The sequence below is a fragment of the Aspergillus sclerotioniger genome (genome assembly GCF_003184525.1).
Source record: "Aspergillus sclerotioniger CBS 115572 chromosome Unknown BO94scaffold_4, whole genome shotgun sequence".
Lineage (NCBI taxonomy): Eukaryota > Fungi > Ascomycota > Eurotiomycetes > Eurotiales > Aspergillaceae > Aspergillus > Aspergillus sclerotioniger.
This window is the reverse complement of record NW_020290994.1, coordinates 459,650-486,867: the sequence shown is the minus strand read 5'-3', so window position 1 is coordinate 486,867 and position 27,218 is coordinate 459,650. Positions and strand designations below refer to the sequence as shown.

At 54.3% G+C, this 27,218-nt stretch overlaps 5 protein-coding genes across 5 annotated transcripts; 2 read left to right on the top strand and 3 right to left on the bottom strand.

Annotated features, from left to right (window-relative positions):
- The first annotated feature begins 85 nt into the window (after window positions 1–85).
- Window positions 86–8,320, top strand: BO94DRAFT_509087 (putative PKS-like enzyme). The gene is made up of 3 exons (XM_025609688.1): window positions 86–422; window positions 478–622; window positions 683–8,320. The coding sequence occupies exons 1-3, from the start codon at window positions 225–227 to the stop codon at window positions 8,173–8,175; spliced, it is 7,836 nt and encodes a 2,611-aa protein (XP_025471294.1). The 5' UTR covers window positions 86–224; the 3' UTR covers window positions 8,176–8,320.
- A 526-nt stretch (window positions 8,321–8,846) lies between these two features.
- Window positions 8,847–11,250, bottom strand: BO94DRAFT_484649 (uncharacterized protein). Its single transcript, XM_025608967.1, has 6 exons — window positions 11,073–11,250; window positions 10,863–11,016; window positions 10,449–10,800; window positions 9,851–10,400; window positions 9,312–9,803; window positions 8,847–9,229 (listed from the first exon to the last, which is right to left on the bottom strand). The coding sequence occupies exons 1-6, from the start codon at window positions 11,109–11,111 to the stop codon at window positions 9,032–9,034; spliced, it is 1,785 nt and encodes a 594-aa protein (XP_025471293.1). The 5' UTR covers window positions 11,112–11,250; the 3' UTR covers window positions 8,847–9,031.
- A 4,307-nt stretch (window positions 11,251–15,557) lies between these two features.
- Window positions 15,558–16,964, top strand: BO94DRAFT_457448 (putative FAD dependent oxidoreductase; the record flags this gene model as incomplete). The annotated part of the gene is made up of 1 exon (XM_025607744.1): window positions 15,558–16,964. The coding sequence occupies one exon, from the start codon at window positions 15,558–15,560 to the stop codon at window positions 16,962–16,964; it is 1,407 nt and encodes a 468-aa protein (XP_025471292.1).
- A 1,201-nt stretch (window positions 16,965–18,165) lies between these two features.
- Window positions 18,166–24,347, bottom strand: BO94DRAFT_563155 (putative ankyrin repeat-containing protein; the record flags this gene model as incomplete). Its single annotated transcript, XM_025614335.1, has 9 exons — window positions 18,166–18,325; window positions 18,380–18,510; window positions 18,545–20,777; window positions 20,798–20,937; window positions 20,973–21,444; window positions 21,556–22,088; window positions 22,157–23,194; window positions 23,291–23,714; window positions 23,850–24,347. 9 exons carry the CDS (start codon window positions 24,345–24,347, stop codon window positions 18,272–18,274), a joined length of 5,523 nt encoding a protein of 1,840 aa, XP_025471291.1. The 3' UTR covers window positions 18,166–18,271.
- A 707-nt stretch (window positions 24,348–25,054) lies between these two features.
- Window positions 25,055–26,953, bottom strand: gmdB (general amidase GmdB; the record flags this gene model as incomplete). Its single annotated transcript, XM_025609687.1, has 5 exons — window positions 26,617–26,953; window positions 26,290–26,565; window positions 25,376–26,242; window positions 25,236–25,323; window positions 25,055–25,170 (listed from the first exon to the last, which is right to left on the bottom strand). Exons 1-5 carry the CDS (start codon window positions 26,920–26,922, stop codon window positions 25,055–25,057), a joined length of 1,653 nt encoding a protein of 550 aa, XP_025471290.1. The 5' UTR covers window positions 26,923–26,953.
- Between the last annotated feature and the right edge of the window lie 265 nt (window positions 26,954–27,218).

Sequence of the window (27,218 nt, the reverse complement as noted above, 5' to 3'; positions counted from 1 at the left end):
CCTGAATAGAGGGCTGCAACGAGGATCTCCACGTGGTTTATATACGTTCATGGTGAACGGGATCAGCATGATATATTGACTGGACAGTTTCTTCATTTCTCAGGGTATCCTAATCCAAACCCCCCTAACACCCACTTACCCACTCCTATCGAGAGTCCTCACTTCACCTCATTCACTGTCATTCTCTTCACCATCACACAGCACCACACAACCTCCTCGACATAATGGACTCCGACAACAGCGAGTGGGCCAGCGAGCCCATTGCCGTCATCGGCATGAGCTGCAAATTCTCCGGCGGTGCCAGCAACCCCGACAAGCTCTGGGACCTCATGGCCTCGGGGAAGACCGGCTGGAGTGAGATCCCAGAGGATCGCTATAATCTCCAAGGTGTCTACCACGCCAACCACGAAAGAACGAGCACGGTGTGTAAAAATCTAACACACAATCAACCTACATCCGACGTACTGACAATCCCAGACACATGTCAAAGGTGGACACTTCCTCGACGATGATGTCGCCGCCTTTGATGCGGCCTTCTTCAACTACTCGGCGGAGATGGCTCAGGTCGTCGACCCCCAATTTCGACTCCAGCTCGAGTCGACGTATGAGGCGCTGGAAAATGGTCTGCGCATGCTCCACTCTATTTTCTCCACTACATTGACATTCAACTGACTCGCTGTAGCTGGTCTACCTCTTTCCCAGGTGATGGGATCTCAGACGTCCGTATTCGCCGGTGTCTTCACGCACGACTATCAAGAGGGAATAATACGAGACGAAGACAGACTCCCACGCTTCAATGTCGTGGGCACATGGAGTCCCATGTCCTCCAACCGTATTTCGCACTTTTTTGACTTCCGTGGCGCCAGTATGACTCTGGAAACTGGATGTTCCACGACCCTGGTGGCCCTGCATCAAGCGGTCCACACCCTGCGCAATCGCGAGGCCGACATGTCCGTGGTGACTGGAGCCAACGTGATGTTGAACCCTGACACCTTCAAGGCGATCGGGTCCCTGGGAATGCTGTCGCCCGACGGCCGCTCATTCGCCTTTGATTCGCGCGCCAACGGATACGGTCGCGGAGAGGGCGTCGCCACCATCATCATCAAGCGACTGTCGGACGCGCTGGCCGCCAATGACCCCATTCGCGCCGTTATCCGCGAGACTGCCTTAAATCAGGACGGCAAGACCGATACCATCACGACGCCGTCCGGCACTGCCCAGGTGGACCTCATGCGCGAATGTTACCGTCGGGCTGGCCTCGACCCCCGCGGCACTCAATACTTTGAGGCCCATGGTACGGGCACGCCAGCCGGTGACCCCATCGAGGCGGGAGCTATGGCGGCCATCTTTGGCGGAGGAGAAGGCCGCGACAACGAGGAGCACTACCTGCGCATTGGCTCTGTGAAAACAAATGTCGGCCATACTGAAGCCGCTTCCGGTCTCGCCGCCATGATCAAAGGTGTTTTGTGTCTTGAGAAGGGATTGATTCCGCCCACGGTCAATTATGAAACGCCCAACCCCAAGCTCAAGCTCGACGAGTGGCGTCTCAAGGTGGTGAGGACAATGGAGCAGTGGCCCGACAGTCTGGTGGATGGTCCACGCCGCATGTCAATCAACAACTTTGGCTACGGCGGAGCGAATGCCCATGTCATTCTAGAGAGCGCCGACCCATGGACCTTGACATCGGATTTGGATCTGAATCCCGTCAATGGTAATCACACGACCGATATAGCAGACGACGCCAAAGTGCTCATCCTCAGCGCGCGCGACGAGCGGGGCTGTCAACAAATGGTGTCCGACCTCAAGGCGTATCTGGAAAAGCACCGGTCGCTTGGGCCCCAGACCTCTGAGCAGCTGCTGCGGAATCTCAGCTACACGCTGGGCGAGCGCCGGACACTCTTCCAGTGGGTGGCAGCGCACCAGGTGCGTCTGGAAAAGGACGGCTCCCTCGACGCCGCCATCCAAGCCTTGGAGTCACCTCGCTTCAAGCCCGGTCGCCGTGCCGCGGAGAGTCCCCGCATCGGTATGATTTTCACTGGCCAGGGCGCGCAGTGGTATGCCATGGGCCGTGAGTTGTTGACGTCTTACCCTGTCTTCCGCCAGTCGATCGAGGAAGCAGAGGCCTACCTAAAAGACCTCGGGGCGGACTGGTCGTTGCTCGAGGAGCTCCAGCGCGACAAGGCGACGACCCAGGTCCACGCTACGAAGATCAGCATCCCCGTGTGCGTGGCGCTCCAGATCGCATTGGTGCGCCTGCTGGAATCATGGGGCATCACGCCCTCCGCGGTGGCCAGTCACTCATCCGGTGAGATCGCAGCAGCCTTTGCCGTAGGGGCTCTCACACATCGCCAGGCCATGGCGACGGCCTACTACCGCGCCGTCCTCGTTGCCGACGAGACTCAGCGCCCACCCGGGGCTGCCAAGGGTGCGATGGCGGCGGTCGGCTTGGGGGTTGACGCCGTGCAGCCCTACCTCGCCCGGCTGACCAAGGAAAACGGCAAAGCGGTGGTGGCCTGCGTCAACAGCCCTCAAAGTGTCACCATCTCTGGTGATTCGGACGCCGTTCAAGTGATCGAGGACCTGTGCAAGCAAGATGGCGTGTTTGCCCGTCGTCTCAAAGTCCAACAGGCATACCACTCCCACCATATGGACCCGTTCGCGGATGCCTACCGGGAGCGCCTTCGCGCCGAAATGGCGCGGGGGGTGCTGCAAAATGGCAAGCAACAGGCTCAGGCCGCCAAGAAAGAACTCAAGGCGGTTTTTGCGTCGGCCGTCACGGGTGGACGTGTCACCGACATCAAGGACATTGCCAGTCCCGATCACTGGGTGGGTAGTCTGGTGCAGCCGGTCGAGTTCGTGGACGCCGTCACTGAAATGGTGCTGGGCGATCCGGATGACCCGACAGGCAGAAGTGTCGACGTCTTGCTCGAGGTCGGCCCTCATACGGCGCTGGGAGGTCCGATCCGTGAGATTCTATCCCTGCCCGAGTTCGAGGGTATCGAGCTCCCCTACTGGGGCTGTCTCATCCGCGATGAACACGCCGGCGACAGTATGCGATCGGCCGCCATCAACCTGTTCCGCGAAGGTCAATCCCTCGTCATGGACCAGATTAATTTCCCCGTGCCTTCGTATGACGAGGAGCCCCAGGTCCTGACGGATTTGCCATCATATCCTTGGAACCACACCATGCGTCACTGGCAAGAGTCCCGAGTCAACCGGGCGATTCGCGAACGCAGTGAGCCTCCTCACGAGCTGCTTGGCATGCCTGTCGCCGGCAATGATCCCAGCGCATCTGTGTGGCGCCGTATGTTGCGTGTTACCGAAACCCCCTGGGTCCGCGATCATATGGTGCAGGGCAGTATTGTCTACCCCGGCTCGGGCTACATTTGCCTCGCGATTGAAGCCGCTCGGCAGTTGGAGAAAGCCAATGCCGCCGACATTTCTGGATTCCGCCTGCGCGACGTCAACTTCTTGTTCGCCCTGGTTATCCCGGAGAGCGCGGACGGCGTGGAGATCCGAACCACGCTTCAGTCGGTCCCGGAGCGAGAAATTGGCGCCCGCGGCTGGCGGCGCTTTGAGGTCTCGTCGGTTACCTTGGATAACCGGTGGACGTTGCACGCCAAGGGCATGATCCAGGTCGAGCGCGAGGCCACAGCCCTAAACACGGCTGAGCGCCGCCCGTTGTCGACGTACACCCGCCAGCCGGACCCCCAGGACTTGTTCGCCAACCTCCGGGCCCGCAGTGTCTACCACGGTCCGCTCTTCCAGAATACCACCAAGATCATCCAGGATGGCCGGGAGCCGCGATCTGTATGCGACATCACGGTCCGTCATGAAGCTTCGTCCGACACCGACCCGGTGGTGGCGGCACAGAACACCCTGCTGCACCCTATCACGCTGGATGCGGTCGTCGTGGCCTTCTACTCCGTCCTGCCGAGCGTGGGAGGCCTCCAGGAAGACCCCAAGCTCCCGCGGTCTGTCGCCTCGATGTGGGTATCGAGCAATATCAGCCACGAGATTGGCCGCACCCTGCACTGCGACACGTCTTTGTTACATGACGACGCGCAGAGCGGCATCGCGAACATTACTGTTTTCGACGGCCCAACGGACGACGCGGTGCTCAAGATCCAGGGCATTGAGTTGGCCTCTCTGGGACGGGGTAGCGGTGCCACGGCGCGCCAGGATGCAGCCAACAAGGGCGGTGCTGTCGTCCCCAGCAAGTGGGAGCAGGAGCTGTGTAGCAAACTCGTCTGGGGACCCGATTTGTCGCTGCGAAACCCCCGGGCTCTCGCCCAGATCAAGGAGCAGCTGGTTGCACCCGAGTCCGATGCCGACGCAGACCTCGCCAAGAATCTCCAGCGCTTGTGCGTCTATTATGCCCAGGATGCGCTCCGAACCCTCACTCCCGCGGACGTAGCCCACCTACAGGAGCAGCCTCATTTGGCCAAGTACTACGCATGGCTACAGGGATTGACCGCCAACGCCGCCCAGGATGAGCTGGAGAAGCGTCAGGAATACATTGCCGCGTCGGTCTCGCAAAGCACCGATGGGCAGTTGGTCGGTCGCCTCGGACCCCTCCTCCCGTCCATTCTTCGTGGTGAGCTCAAGGTGGAAGACGTGAGTGGCCTATTGAATGAGTACAACGCCAAGGCGATGCGTCGGTCATCTGCTCTGAGCAAGCTCTCGACGCTGTTGCGCAAGGTAGCTCACAAGAACCCCAGTGCCCGCGTCCTCCAGATCGGTGCCGGTACCGGTGCCCACGCGACCCGTCGCATCCTGGAGACGCTGGGCACGGCCAAGACCCCCGTGGTCGCCAGCTGGCACGTTACCGAGCCATCTTCCGAGGCCTTGGAGGATGCCCAGGCCCAACTTGCCGACTGGGCCGATTGGCTCGAGTTCGACCAACTCGACATCGAGCAGAGCCCGGCCAAGCAGAAGTTTACCCCCGGGAGCTATGACATCGTGGTGGCATTCCAGGCTCTTCGCACCACCAAGGACACCGCCAGTGCCGTTGCCAATGTGCGTAGCCTGCTGAAGCCCAGCGGTACGTTGATCTTTGCGGAGACGACCCAGGCGCAGGTCGATGTGGATTTCATCTTTGGGCTGCTGCCGAGCTGGTGGCAAGGTGAAGATATCACTGCGTCTGCTTGGGACGACGTGCTTCGGGACGCTGGGTTGAGTGGTGTGGATGTGGAGATTCGTGACTCGGAGAGCGACCTCATCCATGCCACCAGTGTTATCATGTCTACGGTGCCGGTCGTCGAAGACCAGAAAGAGACCCTGGGCAACGGGGAGAGCTTCGTCGTGGTCACCAGTAGCAAGACCCCTCCACCCCCGGGCTTTGTCGATCTGCTATCCCAGCGCATCCAGGCCTTGACCGGTTCTGGCACTGCCCTCCCCGAGCACCTCGTGCTTGAGAAGAGCAGCTTCGACGCCTACAAGGCCAAGATTTGTGTGTTTGTTGGCGAGATTGACGAGCCCATTATGGCGGATCTCGACGCCGCGCGCATGGAAGGCCTCCGCGCCATGGTCACGCAATGCAGCGGCCTGCTCTGGGTTACGACCGGCGGCACCGTGGAGAGCGAAGTGCCCGAACGGGCGGTTTACCAGGGTTTCCTGCGTGTGCTGCGCAATGAGTATATCAGCCGTCGCTTTCTCTCGCTGGACCTCGACCCGGCTCATGCTGCTGAGAGATGGTCCTCGGGTGGAGAGGCCGTCGTCTCGACTATCGTGCAGGTCCTCCAAGAGGGATTCGGTCGTTCTGAGGAGGTCGGTCCGGCCGAGTTCGAATATGCTGAGCGTGACGGTGTCCTGCAGGTTCCCCGGTACTACAAAGACGATCAGTACAATGATATGGTCACTGGACCGCTGGTGCCAAGCTGGGGTGAGGTACTCCCTGCTGCCAAGGACGACAAGGGCAATACCGATGCGGTTTCCAGCCTCCCCCTCGAGCCCCTGTTCCAGGAGAACCGGCCGCTACGGCTGGAAGTGGGCATTCCGGGACACTTGGACACCTTGGCTTTCGTTCACTATGAGGAAGACCATGCGTCATTGGCACCGGAGCTCATCGAGATTAGCCCTCGGGCCTACGGAGTCTGCTCGCGCGACGTCCTGGCCGCTATGGGCCAACTCAAGGATCGTTCCATGGGCCTTGAATGCGCCGGGATCATTACGCGTGTCGGTGCGGAAGCTCAAGCCAAGGGCTACACTGTCGGTGACCGCGTCATGGCGCTTTTGCCTGGCGCGTCTTTCGCCAGCTCTGCCCATGTCCCATGGCATGGCGTCGTGCAGATCCCGAGCAGCATGGAGTTTGTGACCGCCGCGTCGCTTCCCCTGGCTTTTACCATTGCCTACGCCGGCCTCGTCGACACCGCGCGCCTGACCGCCGGGCAGTCGGTACTCATCCATGCCGCGGCCGGAGCCATTGGGCAAGCCGCCATCATGCTGGCCAAGCACCTCGGCGTCACGGAGATTTACGCTACGGCTGGGTCCGAGGAGAAACGGGGCCTCCTGCAGCGCGAGTTTGGCATCCCTGCTGAGCGCATCTTCAACAGCCGCGACGCATCGTTCGCCCCCGCCGTTCTGGCTGCCACCAAAGGACGCGGCGTCGACGTTGTGCTCAACTCGCTGCCCGGTCCACTCCTGCAGGCCAGTCTCAGCGCCATTGCGCCTCTGGGCTACCTGCTGGAAATCGGCAAGAAAGACATCGAGAGCAACAGTCTGGTGGCGCTCGAGTCCTTCTCTCGCGGTATCTCATTTATCACCTTGGACATCCCGACGCTCTTGCGCCGCCGCGGCCCCGATGTTCACCACGCACTGGTTGAGACCACCCGCCTGATCGAACAGCAGGCGATTCAGCCCGTTCACCCCCTGACCATCTACCCCATGCAGGACGCCCAAGCGGCTTTCCGCTTCGTGCAGGCAGGTGCCCAACTTGGCAAGGTGGTGCTCTCTACCGGCCCCGACGAACAAGTCCACGTTGTCCCCAAACCTAAGGGCATCACTGATACAACCCGACTACGCCCTGATGCATCCTACCTCATCGTGGGTGGTGTCGGCGGTATCGGCCGTTCCATCGCCCACTGGCTATTCGCCCACGGAGCCAGAAACCTGATCCTGCTTTCCCGCAGCGCCGGAAATCTCGACCTCGAGAAGAACCAGACCACCGACGGCGCCCTCTTCATCCGCGAACTCCGCGACTCCGGCTGTCGTGTCAAGCCCGTCAGCTGCGACATTTCCATCGCCAGCTCCCTAACCAAGGCTCTCCGCATCTGCGAAGACGACGGCTTCCCGCCCGTCCGCGGTGTCATCCAAGGCGCCATGCTCCTCCGCGACGCCATCTTCGAACAAATGACCCTCTCCGACTGGCACGGCGGCCTCAGCCCCAAGCTCTACGGCACCTGGAACCTGCACACGGAATTCTCCCAACCCTCCTCCCTCGACTTCTTCATCATGCTCTCCTCCGTCTCCGGCGTCGTCGGCATCGCCTCCCAAACCAACTACGCCGCCGGCGGTTCCTACGAAGACGCCATGGCCCGATGGCGCCAATCCCGCAACCTCCCGGGCGTAGCCATTGACCTAGGCCCCATCTCCGACATCGGCTACGTGTCCACGTCCAGCAAAGTGGCCGACCGACTCCGCAAAGACGGTGACTTCGCCATGCTGGACGAAGACATCGTGCTCCGCGCCCTCAACGCCGCCGTGCTTCACCCGCTCCACGCCCGCACCCAGATCATCGTGGGCCTTAACTCCGCCCCCGGCCCACAGTGGGACCCTCAGGGCCGCTCCCAACTCGGCCGCGACGCCCGCTTCGCCCCTCTCCACCCGCCGTCATCCTCCAAAGCCGCATCCCGATCGGCCGATAGCGACACCACCGCGTCGCTTTCCGCACAGCTCGCCGAGACGGCCGCTGACCCACAGGCCGGAGCCGCACTTATCGCCGCGGCTATTGCGGCGAAACTTGCGGACATCTTCATGACTCCCGTTGCGGAGATTGATCTGACGAAACCCCCTGCCCACTTTGGAGTTGATTCCTTGATTGCGGTCGAGTTACGGAATATGCTGGTTTTGCAGGCGGCCGCGGACATTTCTATTTTTAATATTTTGCAGACGGAGAGTTTGGGTGCGTTGGCGGGGTTGGTTGCGGAGAAGAGTCGGTTTTTGCAGGCTGCTTAGGATTTTCTTACTGTGTTGGCATTATTTTATTTTTTTAATTGTATCAGATTGTCAGTATTGGAATGTGTTGTTAGCGAAAGTGGTCTATTGTATTATGCAGATATTATCTCTTTCATAGACGTTATCATTACTACTTTCTTTCTTCATTCTATAAACTAAACTGAACTACAACACCTGGCACTAAGATATAGTAGACCGTTTTATTCATTTAAATCCTACATACACATCACACAATCCTCCCCGCCACCCCACACCCACACGGTTCCCAACAACAAGCCCACTAATAATACTCCCCACCTCTCTCCCTCGTATACAGCAACCAATAATACTACTATTAATTCCCTCGCAGAACCCATCAACTACGTTCCCTTGAACCGTTATCTCGACGCTAACTGTCTGACTACTAGCCTTGGATATATATATATGGTGTGATGAAGTATAGTATAGTAAAGTATAGTTAATATAGACTCAAACAAGCAAAAGTACCCGAGAGGTCAGACTCAGTCATCATAGATAAGAAGAGAGAAAATGAAAAAATGAAAAGTCGGTGACGTAGTGTGCTGATTCCAGATATTCCATCCGTCAGACGGTTTCGTTGAGAATTAGAGATGTGAAGATGGATGAACAAATCTATCACTGGTGATTAGTGAAGTTGGGCATAGAATTAGTGTAAGAATTCTTCTATCTCGGATGTATTCTTTCTAGTCTATCTCTAGAGTGAGTATATTTGTTTGAACATGCAAATAAAATAGCGCTTCCACCTCCAAAACTCCAGACATATTCCAACCCCACGTAAAGTTACAACCAACGCCACTTCGTACATGTCGTCATTAATACATATCTAAATCCAATCATTCTAAATCAAGGCACACCAATTGTCGCCCTGAGGTTCTAAAAGGGAAAGGAAATTTTGTGCCAGTTTGTTGAGACCAGTTGAGGCTTGTAATGTCGTTACGATGCTGGGCATGAGTTTGATGTAGGCGTCATTGAGCCCGGGGTGAGATTGGGAGAATCGGGCGGCGAGGAGGAGTAGGATGGGTGTTAGGGGGTGCATCTGCGGATTGTTAGCATTTCCCCTTTCATATAGACTATAATAAGCCTGCTGGAGTTGTGGGGGGGAAGGGGGGGGGGGGTACCTGAAAGTGCTGCCCAAGTACGGCAATTAGAACAGCGATATCAGCCACAGAATCCAGCGATTGTTGTTTGTGTTCGGTGTAGAGAGCTTGGGTGAGCTGCGTGCCTTGTGGGTCGGTCCCTAGGGGTCGGGACTCGATCAGGTCATAGAGCATCAGCACGGCGATATGGGCCGCTAGAGTGACAAAGGAGATGATAGGGTCCGGGTATTCCAATGAGGCATATAATCGCAGCATCCGGATGCGTTGAGCCAATAGTGCATTCAGGGAACGATGTCGACGGCAGAATTCCTGGCAAGGCCTGCCTGGAGGTTTCTGTTTATGTTCCAGAACCCGTCCACAGATGGTAGCGCCGATGACACTCTCAGTAAAGGATGACAGGTTGTTGTGCGGCCACTCCAGGTCGACGATCGGAATCATGTCCGCGAGAAAGCTCATCTCCATGGGACGACCACTGGCAAAGTTCGCCTCGGGAGCCGGTAGACGGGTACGGATCTAGTACCAGTAAATATATTATTTGTTGTAATAGGGGAAGCACTTACCAGCCGTTCATCGAAGAACATGTGCAGCCCATCAACCATACTCGTGAAACGGTCGATTGTATATGCCAGCCAGAAGGTCCGCCGTTTGGTTTCAATATCGATCCAGTCATCTTGCACTGGCCCCTGAAGAGTGAGTTGCCCTTGATACTGCTCTAGTTGCATGGTAGCCGGTGCTTGAGGTACATCCAGTTCGTATAACCTCATCATCTGGATCAAACGAAAGGCCCTCCCGGCGGACATCATCCCTCGGTGGAAGTCTTGACATGTTAGCTCGTAGAGGGCAAGCAAGGTCCATGCCTGGGCCTGCTCCAGGCATATTTGCTGAGAGGGTTCGTCGGATTCGACTGCATGCAGAAGCTGTCTTGTCTTGTTGTATAATTTGCGCCCATCGTCTTGGAACTGACTGGAGAGGGATGAAGCCAACGTCCACATCGCATGCTGTAGGCAGGTTTTTTGCTTGCTCTTACTTGCCTGCTTGGACCAAGACCGGTAGCGGTGTGTTTGAATTATTGGCGCAAATGCATAAGCCCGATCAAAGTACAGCTGGTCTCTGAGAATAATTAAAATCGTTGTAAATAGCTTCGAGTGTCAGACTTACAGGTCGTTGTGCATCATAGGTGTTATTATAAAATCAGGCTCCTTATAAATTTGAACCAGCTCCTGAAGATTGTCCACCGAGGGAAGGGAGGGAAATGGCGAGCTTGCGTCGAAACAACCCCAGGGTTCCATGTGGATCATGGGCACTTGGAATTCCACCGGTGCCGGCCATTGCGGGAGATTCACAATGGTTTCTGGAGTGGTGCTGGTGGTGTTTTGAATTTCCGTATGGTCTGTACTGCTCCCCCCGCTGCCACCTTCGTTGTCTGTGGTCCCCTCTTGGGAGGGTGAGAAGGCTCTTGTTTCAGTAGGAGAAGCCCGTTGTTGTTTTTCTAGCTGGCTTTGAAGGTCCTCTAGCGCACCACTTGATTAGTCTAAGAGTCGAGATGGGGCGTCAATGATTGCAGCAGCCTACCGATTCTTTTCTGTAGCGTCTTGAGATATCCCTTCTTTGGTCCTCTGGGGGGACAGCTGTCTCGCACGACGCAATTCACCCCGGCAGTAGCACAAGCCATGCATTGCGGGGTTCCCCTATCGCAGCGGATCCTTTTTCGTCGACATTCTTCACACTGTAACCAGAAGTCAGTATAAGAGTCTCTATGATTGGGTGAAGGTGGCCACCTACTGCAAGTCCTGGTTGTTGTCGCTGTGCTTGTCCCGCCATCGATGCTGTCGCAAACTATGCTCTGTACTCGACCAAGTAAATGAGCAGTTCCTTGTCAGGTCTTGAAGTATGGCGATCTTGCAAATATATCAACCAAAGCAATAGACTTGTCTAAGCTGCCCACGTGGGTTTTACGTGGTCTCCGAGGTATTAATATATATTGTATTCATCCCGCGTCAAACCCGCCAGGATTGGGGCGATAGTGTAAGGCAGGCCGTGGGAATGCAGGCCGTACCAATCAAGGCAAAAACGCGTGGTTCCCAGGAATCCTGACGAATCCTTCGGGCCTCCGCACACAGCCCTGTCCAGGGCCAACACCAAGGTCGAAATGGTTGGGAGCGTTTGACAGCAAGATCCACGGCGACAGTGCGAGACAGGAATAGTTGATAAGCCACCAACGCATCGAGTTAGCCAAACAGGAGACAGTTGGGGGGGTTATCCCAGACAAGGTAAGTCAGAGATGAGCCACATGTGCCGGGGGTCAGCTTCCACGGAGATTCTGCACGAGTCGATCCTGCCAATTCCCCCTCAGATTGGGTGGAATGGAGGTGCGATAATCTCACATCAGCCTGCATGCTGCGTTAACCCGAAAGGCCCGGAATAACCCTGGCTGGATTGGAATCCTGGTCTGAATGGAAGATGTCAACTGGTGTGGAAGATGGCTGCCAAGTGGGAGGCGGTCTAGGCGTCCTTTGGGGGCCAGAACCACTCAATACGGAGAAATACGGAGGACTCTGTACCATCCTTTCCGCCCCACCCCTGCCCAAACGCCAATTTGGCTTAACCTCGCACTACTCCCCTTGTTTGGTATGGTATGTTATATTACTATCACCTTATTGAACTAGTATGTTTGAGATTATTCGTCTGTGTTAAGGTTCTTAGGGGCCTTGGCGTATCAAGAATCCTGGTTTTATACTCGAAGTCTGTTATACCCTACCTCCGTATAGTTTCATTGTCATAAGTGTAGTAATGTATCTACTACTTCATGGGGCCTTACTGTGTAGTAGGAGGTATTGAGTGATCTGGTGATGCTCTTTACATCATGAAAACATGTAATCATTGCAAATCCCCACTGGAATTCTGGAAAAGGACCAGGGTAAAGTCCGTTGGTGGGCCAGTGGGGCAAGGTCAACACCACTGCAACTGCAGCGTGGTGGTGGAGATTATGCCAATCTGAGCATGCAGTACGTGCAGGTCCGACGCACAGCACCGGATACCGCAGCCGGTTCCGATGGCTATTATTATTATGTTGTTGGAGGACACGGCCATACTGTGAGGGGTACGGCCCCGTCCAAGTGCCCTGGAACGGCCCGCCAACGCCGCAATCGCCGAGCTGTTGCCTGGGCGAGCTTATCCTGAAATTACCCCGAAATTTCAGTACGATTCTTCCATTTTCTTTGCAAGACTCCACAGCGGATATTCGGCTTTTCCAAAGTCAAACACCATCGTGAAATCCAACTCGTTGCTGCATTCCATCCACTGCCTGGGTCGTGACCTGTCACCTGCCTGATTCAGTCTGGTGGGAATGAGGCTGGAGGACGCTTGGTGGGGAACCTTCGGAAGATAAGTAAATGCCGCGCAGCTTCCCTCGCCTGGACCATCACTAGTCATACGATGTTACTGGATTGCAGTATTATAGATACGACCGGCAAGGATGAGGAGATCTACTGCCGAACACGAGAATTGGACCCTACGAGGGCGGAGACGGAGAGTGCCAAGAAACGATCGACGTATCCCGTAGGCTGTAACGTAACAACCAGAACTAACCACAACAACATCATCATCATCTTCTTCTTCAGCCTGCATAAGACTAACTTGCGATTAGACATCTGACTCGTGGCTCATGAGGATTCTCCAATCCTTCGGCAGACGGTGCATAACTTGCAGATGGTGAAATCTCGGACTTTGCACGTCCCGACGGCCCAATCTCGGAAATCCCCCATCCATGAATTGGAGCTTGCGCACTGACCGTCGCGGCCGGTTCTCGGCATGGCATCAACATTCAAGGATGAGCTGCTTCCGATGCCCCTGCAATTCCATTCTGAAAAGACCCTGAAGTGGAAGGAGCATCGCCAGGTTGGTGTCTCACCATCATCTCACTCCCCACCCGCTCGTATTAACTGGGTCTATGACACGAAGTTCCCACAGAGCTGCAGGTAGCAATTGACTTTTTAACCAATGCAAGGCAGTCTCGCACAGTCGATCTCTTACATCCGAGTCAGAAACCGCGTGGCAATGACATGGAACACATCGCCACGTGTGTCATGATTGCGGCTGAAGCAAGTATGGACGGGGCCGGACTTTAGTCAACCCCCGATTCCCGATGGCACAAGTCGAGGCCCGATCCGACCGGCTCGAGCCTCAACATCTTCATCCATATTAAACCCGTGCCACCCCGTTCGGCCGCGAAGGAATCGCAGACATTCTACCACATGATCCTTCGTCTATTTTACAACAGGGGTACCACATGCACGATGTAGTCTACCTGCCTGTTCCTCTGCATCCTGTGAGTCCTAGGCAGGGGAGCTAGACAGGGATGTAGACCAGGGTGTAGACAGGGGAGTTGAGGAGTAGCAAGAGCAGTAACACCAACACTATCTCACCTTACCTTTGTTCTCCGCATCCTCCCCAATTCTTCCCCTCACCTCCTCATCCTCCTCATCCTCCTAATCCTTCCCCTCACTTTCTATCTATGGCAACTGTATCATCATCAATCTCAACCCCTGTTCTCGTCCCTCATCTCTCCAATCCATGCCTAGTAGTAGCACGCGCACACAAAATCCTCACTCTTCCATATCTGCCCACAATCCTCCGCACTCCTGCATCATCCCCTCATAATCCAACCTCCGGGTTTTCCGGCACCGATCGCATCTCTCTTCTAAGCACGTATCCGCGAGCATCCGTCGCCCCCTGTCAACCAACTCCTCCTGAAGATTCAAGTCACATACCCATCAACTGCTATTCACCAGTCATCGATTCCTCATTCTCCTCACGATGTCGAAATACCCCGCACTTCAACCAGCGTCGTCCGCTTATCTACCTTGTTCGTCCCTGGTGGAGGAGAAAGACATCAGTATCTCTTCGGCACGATTTCAAAGACATAATGTATGGGTACTTATTCAGCTTTCCAGTCAACCCCATGACCGAGACATATCTCTTCTGGTTTTGTTGGGAGCTTTTGACATAAAACGTCCTCAACGCCCATACACGTCCACGCGCCATGCAGGTTCAGTGTGCGCCGCAACTCAAACAGGACCATTTGACCTTTGTCATACCTTAAACAAGGGACCTCGTAGCTTTTGCATTTCACTTATCTCTCTAGCTGCTTGGGGAAGAGCGCCATCACTTCCACTTTCAATGTCTCCACCATCTGCCGTGGCGTCGTGACATATCTCGCTCAGCCTCGGTGATGGGTCGGAGATGAATGCCGTGGCGTCTATCACGGCGCCGTGCGCGACGGGGTAGCGGATCGGATGCGGATCGGATGCGCGCCGGCCGATATGGCTGGTTGGTTTGTTGCTATAGCCTCGATGGCGGTGGCCGTGAATGCGCCTCGGGCTTGCTCGGTTCGCCTGACATGGACATTTCGTCGGATCCGGTTGTGGCAAAATGAGTAATCCCCATGCTTGATATCAGAAATTTGTTGCCTTGCCATTTCTATCACATATGCTGATAAGAAATTCTTGCCGGGCTGAATTCACCTGACAGGCTGGCTCGGCAGGTGCTGCCCATTTGGTCAGATCAACCATCGATGAATGGATCGGACTCGAGACATGTCCTTGTAGCCGAGTGGTCAGCTTTCGCATTTACCTTGCTTGGCGTGTCTCTTGTACTCACACCTCTTCATCTTGTTCTCAATGCCGATGTGGTCGATGGTAACCACTCGAAGACGGCCACTGACCACTCGGTCAAAAGGAATTCTCCCGGCCAGACCATCACTTGGAAATTGATCGGATAGAAGAAAGAGATCAATCACGTTCATCGACGATGATACCAGATGGATGGTGAACGCGCGTCGGCCGAGGCTAACCTCGCCACGCTACAGTCCGCAGAAGTCTGCCCCGGGCGCTAGAACAGCGGCCCAGGAACCAGCAGTTAGGGCAACGTTCCATATGCCCGTTACACGTGGACGGAGCAACCGTCGCTCCGACGCTTCAGTGAATATTTCTCTTTGGACTTTAAATTCCTTCTAGTGTCATGGCTAAGCTCCGATAGGTAACCACTATCGAGATGGTGCACCTCACCTCGTGTCATGTGGAGTCCGGCAATATGGGTGGCTGCTGCTGCAATCCTTCCGGAGTTTCTTCAGCCCTAACATCAGCTTCCCGGAACAAAGTAAGTCAGAACCCACCCCACCTATCACGACCCCAGTCCATCTATAAAACCTCAACAACCAATCCCCTCAATCCCATTCCATCAACCACCATCTTCCCATTCATTCCCAAGATGTTGGCCACCTCTTTCCTCTCCCTTGCCAGCGCCACCGGCGCCATGGCCGCCGCCATCCACACTCGCAATCAATTCGATGCGTCTGCGTATGCCGCCGACGACATCATCGAGCGAGACTTCGCCATCATCGGCGGCGGCGCCGCAGGAACCTATGCCGCCGTCAGTCTGGCTGACCAAAACCACACGTTCACCCTGGTCGAAATCTCCGACCGACTCGGCGGCCACACTCGGACCTTCCACGACCCAGCCACAGGCGCCTCCGTCGACTTTGGCGTGCAAATCCACCTCGACGTCCCCATCGTCCAGGACTTCTTCACCCGGCTCAACTCCTCCCTCGCCGCCGTGGAACTCTCCAGCTTCGGCACCCCCAAATACTACGACTTCACCAAACAAGTCGCCCTCCCCAACCACACCGCCGGCACCATGCAATCCGACTACGTGACCCTCCTCAACAAATACCCCTACGTCGACGACCTCGTCAACCTCCCTGACTCCGTCCCCTCCGACCTCCTCCTCGCCTGGCCCGAGTTCGCCCAAAAACACAACCTCTCCCAGGGCTCCACCGAAGCCGGTCTCGCCTGGCCCGCCACCCCCGGCGATCCTCTCTCCACCACCGCCCTCGCCATCCTCAACGACGGCAACCACATCGAACTCGCCGAAGACGAAGGCGGCGCCGTCCACAACGCCAACAACGACAACTCCCAAATCTACACCAACGCCCTGGCCGAATTCCAACCCCACATCCTCCTCAACTCCTCCATCGTCGCCGCCCAACGCGGCCTGAACCGCTCCTCCGGCGTCCAACTCGTCGCCTCCACCCCGGAGGGCAAAAAACTCATCAAAGCCAAACAACTCATCCTCGCCATGCCCCCTGTCCTCGATAACACCAAATCCTTCAACCTCGACACAACCGAGAATTCCATCCTCGGTAAACTCTCCGGAAAATACTACTACGGCGGCGTGGTCAACAACACCGGTCTCGAAGAGGGGATTGCGTACACCAACGTCGGGGTAGATAGACCTTACAATGCTGCCAGTCTGCCTGGCGTCGTGGAGATCGCTCCCTCCGCTTACTCCGGGTACCAGTTCTACTGGTATAACACGGAGGTTGCCACCACTCAGGAGGAAGTCCAGGCCGCGGCTAAGAGCACCATCCAGTGGCTGCAGACACAGAATAACGTGACGACCTCGGAGCCGAACTTTCTCGATTATCAGGATTTCTCCCCTTTCCATTTGAGTCCTCCCAACGAGGACGTCGAGGACGGGTGGTACACTAAGATGAAGGGACTCCAGGGTCATAGGAACACGTGGTATATCAGTTCGTTGTTCGTTGTGGGATCCACTCAGGTCTGGAATAGTACTAATATCCTCCTTCCGGATATTATTAGCGCGGCGCAGGCTTAAGCCTCGCTAGTTACAAGAACTGGATGATCGTTGAGAGGATTGTTTTCTTTTCTTGTGGATGGTGATTGATTCCTCCTCAGATATATATTAATAAACTCATTGTATTATTTTGTTGAACGTCTTCCTACCTTTCCAGTCTAATCCCTCCCTACAACCAGAAGATAGATAACTAGATAGATAATTCTTTCTCAACTACTTTACTCATATTAGCACCTAATTCTTGATCTTATTTCCTCGAAAAGAAATGATAGATCCAATACCCAATATGCAATACCCAAAGACTTATTCATGGTTATAATACATACATACATACATAGTTAGATAGATAGATAGATAGATAAATAAAACTACCTCGCTCTATACCCGGGCCTAGCCCTAACGCAGAACAAAGCAAACAAAGCAAGACAGGGTCACCCAACCCAGAACAGCGCATCTAGCTACCCCCCCTCTTTCCCACCGACCCAGGGACTAAAGCGGGGTCATGTCCAAGGATGAGCAAACAGAAAAACAGAAGGAAATTATAAATAAAAAAGAAAAAAAAGAGGGAAAGATAGATTCTCAATACGCGCTGCAATGCCTGCCTCGGCAGTACGCGAACTGCGAAAGAACAGGAATCAGCGGGAATTAGTCTAGTACATGGGAGAGGTTTGTCTACGAGGGCTTATATCCGTCCGACGGGTCGATCCACAAAGCACGTGGGTTGCCTGCCCCAAGCCAAGGAACGTGATCATGTGGAGGGCTGCAGGGATGGATCGGATCTAGGTAATGGTTGCCACGGCTATCGACTCTACTTAGGTACCTATCTACTTCTCGGTGATATGCAGGGGCTAGTTCGGTTGGGTGGAATAAGAGTATTACTGATCGATAATACTAGTAATAAGACTGGAGTGGTCGTTTTTAAGAAAACGGTCGGTATTTGTGGTATATGGTTATTTATTTTTCGTAGCCGGGGGTTGGCCCTGCGGGGGCTGTGGTTCATGTGAACACACTCTATATGTCATCATCATTATCACGAGTATATTATGTAGACTATCGATATTAACATTTCTATACCTTCTATTTGTAGGAAAGGTGTAGTACATACGACCACAGGGTGTGGAGAACAGGGCTTCCCGTCCGCTCAGCCGTACTTAAGCCACACGCCGGGAGGTTAGTAGTTGGGTGGGTGACCACCAGCGAATCCCTTCTGTTGTATGTTTTTCTCTTTTTTTTTTTCTCTTCTTTTTTTCTTTATCAAGCTGACAGCTAGAGGGAATTATTCCCTTGTAGGCCCACAAGCGCTGGTGAGTGGTGGTACGATAGTAGGACTACTTCTTGAACAATGCCAAGATATCCTCCTTGCCAAATGCAGCGGCAATATCCTGATGCATTGGTTAGTAATCTGTGTATATATATCATAGAATATGGTAGCTTACCACTGGTGTTCGCTGTTTATCATCCTCGTCAAAAGGATCCAATCCCAGCTCCATCAAGTAGGTGAACGCATCGACAAACTTCTTATCCGGCGGAGAAGGAATGAGACTATGTGGTACCCCTACCTTGGCGACTGCATGCAAAAGAGACTCTCCCTTGTTGTTCACCACAAAAAGATCCTGATCCCGCGGCAAGGAAACGGTCCAGTAGAGGCCCGCGAAGAGAGGGCTGGGAGGATAAACTCCGCACATATTTGAACAGCGGCGTATCTCCATTATTATCCCGGGCGTTGATATCCAATCCGCGACCCAGCAGCCGAGAGAAATCCACCCAAAGGTCCTCCGGTGGGGGACGCTGGGGACTTCTAGTCATCTGGCGGTCTGATGCATTTACCTCGCGGAGACATCCGGCTAAATGATGAAGAAGAGTATTTCCGTCGCTGTCTGCGACCACGGGATCAGCACCCGCATCCAGAAGGAGACGAACGGCTTTCCATTGATGTCCTCTCGCAGCCACATGGAGTGGTGTGTTCCGCTGTTGGTTTGTCTGATGGATTAAATTCCGAGGGCATTTGCTGATCATCATGGGCAGAATCTGGGCCGCTGATGGGATCCCGTGTTGCTCGGGTGCCACGAGTAAATGCAGCACATTATTGCCCTTTTCGTCTGTTGCGGACAGGTCTGCGCCCATCTCACATAGTCGGAAAATAGCATGTGCCTTTTGCATTGATGCAGTAGGGTGCGGCTCCAAATTGTCGAACGCGTGGGCCTTCTGGCTCTGAAACTTATCCTGTCTGCTGCCCACTTCACACGTGGCCAGCAAGAGTGTCCTTCCATGGCAGTCCCTTCTCTCTAGATCCGCCTCGGTCAACCGGGCTAAAAAGGGCTCTACGATGCCACCCTGGTTAAACACACCGTGGATGGTCGTTATACCCTCCCCAGATAAACAGAATGGGTCCGCACCGTGAGCTAGCAGGAGCTCGACAATCTCCACTGCCTTGGCCCGTTCAGCGACTTGATTGAATCGACCATGCGCGGCATAATGTACTGGCTGACATAGCAAAAGCCGCTGCTCTCGATCACGAATCTCTTCTGCCTCTTGGATCCGTCTGTCTTCGAATTCTCCTCCAAAATGTCTAGCAAACATGCGTTTCTCGAATTTATCTAGTTCGGCCAGTGATTGCTTGAATGGGGTCTGGCCCCAGTTGCACCCACTTTCAAGGACAATGCGGACGGTTTCGATATCCTGCTGGGAGATAGCTTCAAACAACACCGGTCTAGAACCCAGCTCAAATTTCCCGCCATGGTTGAGAAGTAGTTGGACCATCTCGCTATTCCCAACCGCGAATGCTAGCGACATGACACCCGTCTTGTGAAGTGCGTTCGGATCAGCACCATCCTCGAGTAACACTGCTGCAAGTCCCAGCCGGCGATATCCACCTCTCACGGCGATATGCAAGGGTGTCTGGCCTTTTGCGTTGCGCATGGTCACATCAGTGCCGCGTTGCAGCAGGTACCTTATTGCATCCGTTTGCCACCAGTGGTTCCCAACAGCTAAGATATGCAACGCGCTCCGATGCGGTTCGTCGTTTATGTATCTGCCTAGCAATGGGGCACGTACATTCTCATAGGCGCGAATGTTCACGTCCGCATGGAATGCTTCGATAATCACTTGCAGCATATTCAAATTGGGGAGTTCGCGTTCAGATGCCGTGAAGATCAGCGGTGGTAGATCGAAGTTGATTTCAAATGGGCGGGACATGGCACCGTCGATCCAGTCTGTCTCGTCTCGTGATTTGCCCAGTGTCTCGAATAGATGCGAAAACCCCCATCGGGCGAGGGATTGAATGAAGTCTTCCCGTCTTATTCTGTTCTTTGAAAAGACTTGCTTCCGACTGACTTCCAAACCGCGGCCCACCATCAGTTCTAATACGCGGAACGCACCTTGTTTGAGCAGATGCTCACATTCTACTATAATTTCGCGCGGTGACGCCGATGCGGCTTTTGCTGCTGTTTCTGTCGCTTTATCGATCAGTGTATGGATATACTCGTCCCTAGGTGTCAGAGACAACTGTTTTGCCTCTGCTTGTGGATGTCGCGGAGTCAGATCAGCCAACTCCATAACCATCTCATCATTCTCCAGATCAACGGCAAATTCAAGCGGTGATCTGCCCATACTATCTCGGGCTAACGGATCCGCTCCGTGAGCGAGCAGTGCACGAATAATCCCTGTCACGCCTAAGGTATCATCTTCATTCTTGACAGTCCGACGTTGCTCTGCTTGACGCGAATCAGAAGTGGAAGGGTGTCGCTTGAACTCCGCACAGGCATGTAGTGACGTCCTGCTCTTCTTATCCGTGCGGCTTACATCTGCGCCTGCTTCAAGGAGAAGCATCGCACTCTCCACCCGTCCAGAACAACAGGCGATATTAATGGTGTGCGACCGTCTTGATTAGCTTCGTTAATGGCTTCCTGGAGCGGTTCATCGTCGAGATAACTCTCTAGCAAAAGGCCGAGCGTGTTACTGTCCCTCGCTGCGGCGGCGATATGCAGCACGTTCTCTCCCCTGCAAGTCCTTTTGCCCTGAGACTCGCACCGCGGCGTATCAACCAGTCGACCAACACTTCCGAGTTAGCCGCCGCTAGATGAATGGGCCTTCGTCCTTGATGGTCTTCCACTTCTAGCATGGCCTTGACCTCTATGGCAGGGAGATGGTCAATCGGACTTTTACTCGGGTCGAGCAATATCTGGGCATTTGACGCCTCGGCGCCACACATGCAATGCAGAAGAGTCTGGCCGTCGTGGTTTCTCCTTGATAGATGGATGCCCCCCGCCAGGCGCCGCAGCATATATACCATTGAGACAAGAGCGTTAAAGCTGTGATGGAGGGTGTGCCGCATCAAGACATGCCAGACGGTGTCGCCGTTATGGTTGAGGTGGAGCGGGTCAGCTCCTGCACTGAGTAGCACATGTAGATCCCCGAGACAGCGATGATGCTCGCAAAACAGATGCAACACCCCATTACCCTCGTTATCGATAGCGTGAATATCGGCGCCCAGATCGAGTAGCTGAGCCAAAGCCCTGGAACTGTCACGAGCGATGACAGTGCGCAGGAAGAGTGTACGTCCATCATTGTCTTTCGCTTCGAGATCTGCGCCCATATCAACCAGAAAGCGAACCTGGTCGATGTTGTGCGTGCAAAGCAGTGGGGTGCAGCCCTCGTTATTGTGCCGATTTAGGTCGGCGCCCATGCCGACGAGCTTTTGAAGGGTATTTTTTGTTGGCCGTCTCTTCAACAGCAGGTGAAATGGTGTGTTTCCTTCCTCGTCAGTGATGTTCCAGTCCGTCACGTAGGGTTGTAACAGATCGAAGTTTATCTCGTCGAAATCATATTTCTGGCACCAGACCAGGAGAGGGACGCGATCCCCGTTTCCATTCATCACGTCCCAACTCGCTCCGGCGCGTGTCATGGCATGGAGAATACGCGCCACAGAGCCGTCGTAAGTTCGATCCCGCGGGTCTAAGAGGTGTAAGGGGGTGCTACCGTTCTCATCGATCACATGGACGTCTGCTCCATGCTTGAGTAGTTTCTCCACAATCGTAGATGCTTGCGCAGCCACACACGCATGAAGGGCAGTACGGCCGATTTTTGAGCGAGCGTTCACATCGCATCCGGTGCGGAGGATGATATCCAGGCATTTCTCTTTGTCCTCTGTGGTTGTCCGGCGGCGTAATCGCACCCGTTGAAGTGAGCTGCACAATGTTATCAGGAGGTTGTACTCGGATTTGTTGGTGTATGATGGTTTAATCGTGCAGATAGATCAATAAGAACTTGCAAGACCGCAGGGTCATGAGCTTGCGTCGCAGAGGTCAGACAATCCTGGATAAAGTTGTCCCTCGTCATGTCGAGCTCAGGCAAATCGACCAGCATCTCAACCATCTCCAGTTGATGAGCATCTATCGACCACTGAAGGGCCGATTTCAAGTCATGAGCCGCCAGGTATGGTAGCATGGCTCGGACGGAATGCACTGCACCAGCTTCACATGCATATTCCAGCGGTGATCCAAAGTTTCGTCCTGGCATGTAAGTAGAGCATTGTGGCGGATCATACTTGGTCGACCGGTGCACCACTGGGTCAGCTCCAGCTTCCAGAAGTAGACGCACGACGCCATGATGGTTCATCTGCGCGGCGTAGTGCAGTGGACGTCTTCCACGATGATCTGGCTCGGGGTTGGGCGTCGCTCCATTCTCAAGCAGGAGGGAAACCATGTCCGGGAACCCCTTAGCTGCCGCTCTACTCAGGGGGGTCATTTTCTGTCCGTCCAGGGCGTTGACATCACAGCCACGCTCGGCGTGCTGGATCAGCGCTTTCGCATACGCAGTCATATGTCCCCAGGCAGAGACATGCTGCGGAGAGATGGTGGCAGACTCGCGCTCAACCTTCATCACCATCTCAACGTAGGCGAGATACGATGGGTTCTCCAGGCGAGTGAAGGCATTGAGCAAATTCATCAGGTCACTCTTGATCTCCGGTAGCCGCGAGACGTGAATAAACCAATTACAGGCGGCGTATTCAATAAAGGGGAAGTTTAGCTGGGCACGTTGCATGTCTTTCCACGGGTCACGGACGAGGCGAGATACTGTTTGGCGTTTCCAGGTGGTCAGACCACCTGATAGGAGGTAACGCACGCAGGCTAACACAATCTGGTTTGTTTCTACCATGTCAATGACAGGAAATGTGTTTTCATGCATGCTGATACGATCGGCTCGGTTGGTATCCGTCAGGAACTCGGTGAACGAGTGATGGGTGATAGACACTGTTTCATCGGGGAGAATCCCCAGCAAGGGCCCACAAGACATGCGGATGAGGCTTTTGGCGTCCGATTACTTTGGTTTGCAGTCCCTGTTGTTACCATCGAGAAACTTCCACACGGTCGCAATCTCCAACAAACGTAGGGGACGAGTGGCGTGCGTGACGAGCTGCAGAATAAACATCTGCCGCTCACGCGGGACACCCGCACGGCGCGAATGATCGTTCAACATTTGTGAATATAGATCTTCTAGAGTAGCATGAATAGACTGGATGAGGCGTTGAACAGCCTGTATGTTCAAAGAAGCACGTTGAGCTTCCTCGAGAACCTCGTTCAGCATGAGCCGAGCATAGAGAAAGGATGGAAAAACACGGTCCTCCATGGACCGGATGATCTCGTTGCGGATTGCCGATTGAATACTATCTTTGGCCAGGTCGAGCTGAAACCGCATAAAGCAAGCTATGTCGCGGTTGACGAGTCGATCCTCCAGCCTGACAGACAAGATCCCTCCCAGTGCGGTCTGGATCTGGGGCAGTGGACGGCTAGAGACGAGAACCTTGACGCGATCAGGTCTTTGACGACACAGCGTGACGAGACGCTGCAAGAGGTCTTGAGCGTCATTATCGTCGAGTTCATCCAGGGCGTCAGCGACACAGTAGACGCGTGTCGGCATGGCCAGTAAGGCGTCAGTTAGGATCTGCCAAAGCTCTGCAAAACTGTACTCAGTGACGATGCTGCCCTGCTTCTTGCAAGCGCCGAGCGCCTTCTGCAGGCTTGGTGAGTGAGGGAGCAACTGGTCGAGCCAGTCACGGACCAAGGCGTGGGACCCATGACACGCTGTAACGATCTGGCGAAAGAAGAAGAGAATAGGAGCCTGCGGCTCGTATTGTTGCAGACGGGCGATGCGCGATGCAATTAGAACGCTTTTTCCCGCTCCGGCAATCGCTCTAATCCAGAGGATGGCTTCGGAGTCGGTGCCGTGCCACCTCTCATATTGGGGAGTCTTCTCGATCCAGTCGCCCGTTCCAGGGACGTGAGCGCCGACATGTTTGTGGAAGTCGCTAGCGGGGTCGTGGTATGCAGTTGGCTGAAGCCAGGAAGAGAGTTCTGGGAAGGACTGGGGATTTGGACGATCCACAAGGACGAAGTCGTCTTCCATGGCGGCGATGCGTTGTTGAGCTGAGGTAAGAAGAGGGGACGACGGGCTTATTAGTAGAGAATTCCCCGTTAGGCAGCCATCATGTGATGGAAAATTCGTACCATGACAGGATTACAGGCAGGGTATTAGGCGACCACTGGCTAGTATATTTACCATAGAATTTATCACAATTTCTTTTATGATGGAACGAAGTCTCTTCTACTTGGATGGTCGTACTAGTAGTGATAGTACTAGTAGTTGTAATAGTAGTAGTAGTAATAGTGGGTCACACCGTGTTGATCCGGACGAGGAATTCCGACTTGGCTTATATATCCTTCTGTTTATGAATAGGCCTTCCGGTGCCGGGATTGGTGAAACCTGGTAGACCTGCATCCGAGCTGGGAAATTTGGGTGATGGCGGGTGAAACCGCCATTGGGCCACGGTCGGCTTCCGCTCGGCACAAGTTCATCCTTTTATTCCTTGTTATTAATTGGATGTTTAATGGCAGATAGTTTAAGTGGCAGTTTTTCATTGGATATCGTGACTGGCGAATGGTAAAGAAGATTCCGTTGTAGTGTGTCGGTTGTTCGAGGTCTACAGCGAGAACATGATGGGAATTGGAAGGGAGGGTGTGAAGCCAGGATAATGTTGAATTCTTAGGTGTATTCCTTACAACCATCCACTTTAGTCTGGTAGTTGTGATCACGATAAATAAAAACGATGCTACCTACTCCCGGATATCCCGATCGATAATCCTCGCAGCAGCGAGACATTTCTCGTCTTGGAATCGGGAAGTAATGATTTGTAGAGCGCAGGGGGCGCCATCGACAGCTTCGGGGTTGTCTATATTGATCGGTTATTATTCCGTTGACTGACTTGCAGTGCTCAAAGGGGCTTGGTCAACTCACAACTAGGCTGCATGCCGTCATTAATGGCCATTGGCTCAGGATCGAGGTCCTTCGATGCTTGTCCATACGGAATCACACAGGCTGGATACTATAGATATTGTCAGTACCACCCAATGGCATCTGTGGTAGAGGAAGCCTACATCGAGGAGATTCCACACCACCGTGTATGGGGGCCACGCGTAGGTATCATGCGGCACGGCGGTATTCTGCGCGCCCGGGGCAAGAATCACATCGATGCCCGTGTCAACCCATACCTTACGCCAGGCATCGCGGTAGTCCTGTCTCTTGTGGTGCAATTCGTGGATTTTCTCGAAAATCCCGAGGTCTTTGGAAACGGGAAATGACCCAGTCACCATAGGGGAGGGGCCTTGCGCGACCGAGGTAACAAGCGGTTCACCGCTGGGTGTGACGTGGTCGAGACGGGGTGCATACGTGCCGTATTGCCAGAATAGACGGTTCGCGTATGCAATGTCGAGGTCTTTGTTGGTGTCGTTGTCAAGGTAGATGATACGGTGGCCCTTGCGGGTTAAGGCCTCGATAGCCAATTGCAGGGCCCGTTTGACAGGAGGATGAAGGGGGTACTTCTCGTCTGCAGCAAGGACGCCGATAGTGAGGAGGGACTGGGTTGGAGGGCGGGTCCAGGGAGCGCCGAGGGTCGTCACGTCGTAGCGCCAGGGTTCCGCGTTGAGAATGGTGGACATGAAGAGCTCGAGGTCCTCAAAGGTTGCGGTCATAGGTCCTGCACAGGGCTCCACTGACGGGGGCCCTTCGTAAAGGAAGCGGACTTGGCCGCCATACGGAATGCGGGCTGTCGTTGGCTTGAAGCCGTAGATACCGCAGCAAAGCGCGGGGATGCGGATTGAACCTGCGACGTCGGTTCCAACGCCGATGAGAGACCCTCGGAGGGCAAGAAGAGCGCCTTCGCCGCCAGTAGAGCCCCCAGCTGTGAGGGTCGTGTTGTGTGGGTTGAGGGTGCGTCCGTAGATGTTGTTATCGGAGTCGGCGGTCTAGATGGACGTTAGTCGTGCACAGGGATGAGGACAAGGAAGCTCACCAGCATCGTCTGGGGGATGTTTGTCTTGACATACAGCACCGCACCCAGGTCCAGTAGCATATCAACAACGGCCGAGTTTGATGTCGCAAGGCCGTGATCGAGGAAAGACACATACCCAATAGTAGTGTGGTATCCTTTCACATGGTAGCTATCTTTGAGACTAATCGGGAGGCCATGCAACGGTCCTACAACCTTCTTCTCTCGCTTGAGATAGTCATCAAGATACTTGGCACGTTCTAGAGCAAAGTCAAAGAAATGCTCGGTCAAACAAAATGTCTATCGGGGTTAGTCTTTGAATGTTCTAAAGACTGTTTGTAGGAAGCTCACCAATTGCTGTGCGATAGCAGCCCGCTTACAAAACGCGGTTGTCACGGCCACAGAACTCAGCTTGCCAGTGGCAAGTTTCTGGAGCAATTGAGTAGCGTCGTAGTTCTCTGTAAGATCTAACTCTGTCTCCGTGAGGATGCCGCTCTTTTCTACTGCATTAGAGGCCAGTAGATGGTTGGGGCGGGGAAGGGAGGCGACGAAGTTCTCCTTTAGTCGCCATTCTTGGGGGATTTTGGAGTCGAGATCCTTGCGTCTTTGGGCGACGATAGCACGCCAGTCTTGGGTTATCAATTGAGTGATAGTCATGTTGACCTTGGATGATGTGCTTGAATGAGGGGTGGAGGGGTTGTTGTGGGATAGAGGAGGCGGTGGTTGTTGCGCCTGCTTATACTTGGCCGGAGCATCCCACTGTGCTGACTGGCGGGTCGGAGAACGCTCCCAGCAATCTTGGTTCTTTCTTTATCTTTTCTTGGCAAGTTTTGGACCTGTATCTGATGGTAGATGTCGTTATCTCGTTCAATCTTCTTACTAGGTGGTTATCTGGCTTCCCCGCACGGCGGTCCAGGTCCGGCCATTTTCGCAACCCACCATGCAGAGTATCC

What these genes read in the sequence shown, in the direction of transcription:
- BO94DRAFT_509087 (XM_025609688.1), top strand. Translation starts at nt 225, where the DNA reads ATGGACTCCGACAACAGCGAGTGGGCCAGCGAGCCCATTGCCGTCATC. An exon ending in ACCACGAAAGAACGAGCACG is followed by an intron (nt 423 to 477) that starts GTGTGTAAAAAT and finishes TGACAATCCCAG; the next exon opens with ACACATGTCAAAGGTGGACA. An exon ending in GTATGAGGCGCTGGAAAATG is followed by an intron (nt 623 to 682) that starts GTCTGCGCATGC and finishes GACTCGCTGTAG; the next exon opens with CTGGTCTACCTCTTTCCCAG.
- BO94DRAFT_484649 (XM_025608967.1), bottom strand. Translation starts at nt 11,111, where the DNA reads ATGGCGGGACAAGCACAGCGACAACAACCAGGACTTGCA. An exon ending in GACGCTACAGAAAAGAATCG is followed by an intron (nt 10,801 to 10,862) that starts GTAGGCTGCTGC and finishes GTGGTGCGCTAG; the next exon opens with AGGACCTTCAAAGCCAGCTA. An exon ending in CCTATGATGCACAACGACCT is followed by an intron (nt 10,401 to 10,448) that starts GTAAGTCTGACA and finishes AATTATTCTCAG; the next exon opens with AGACCAGCTGTACTTTGATC.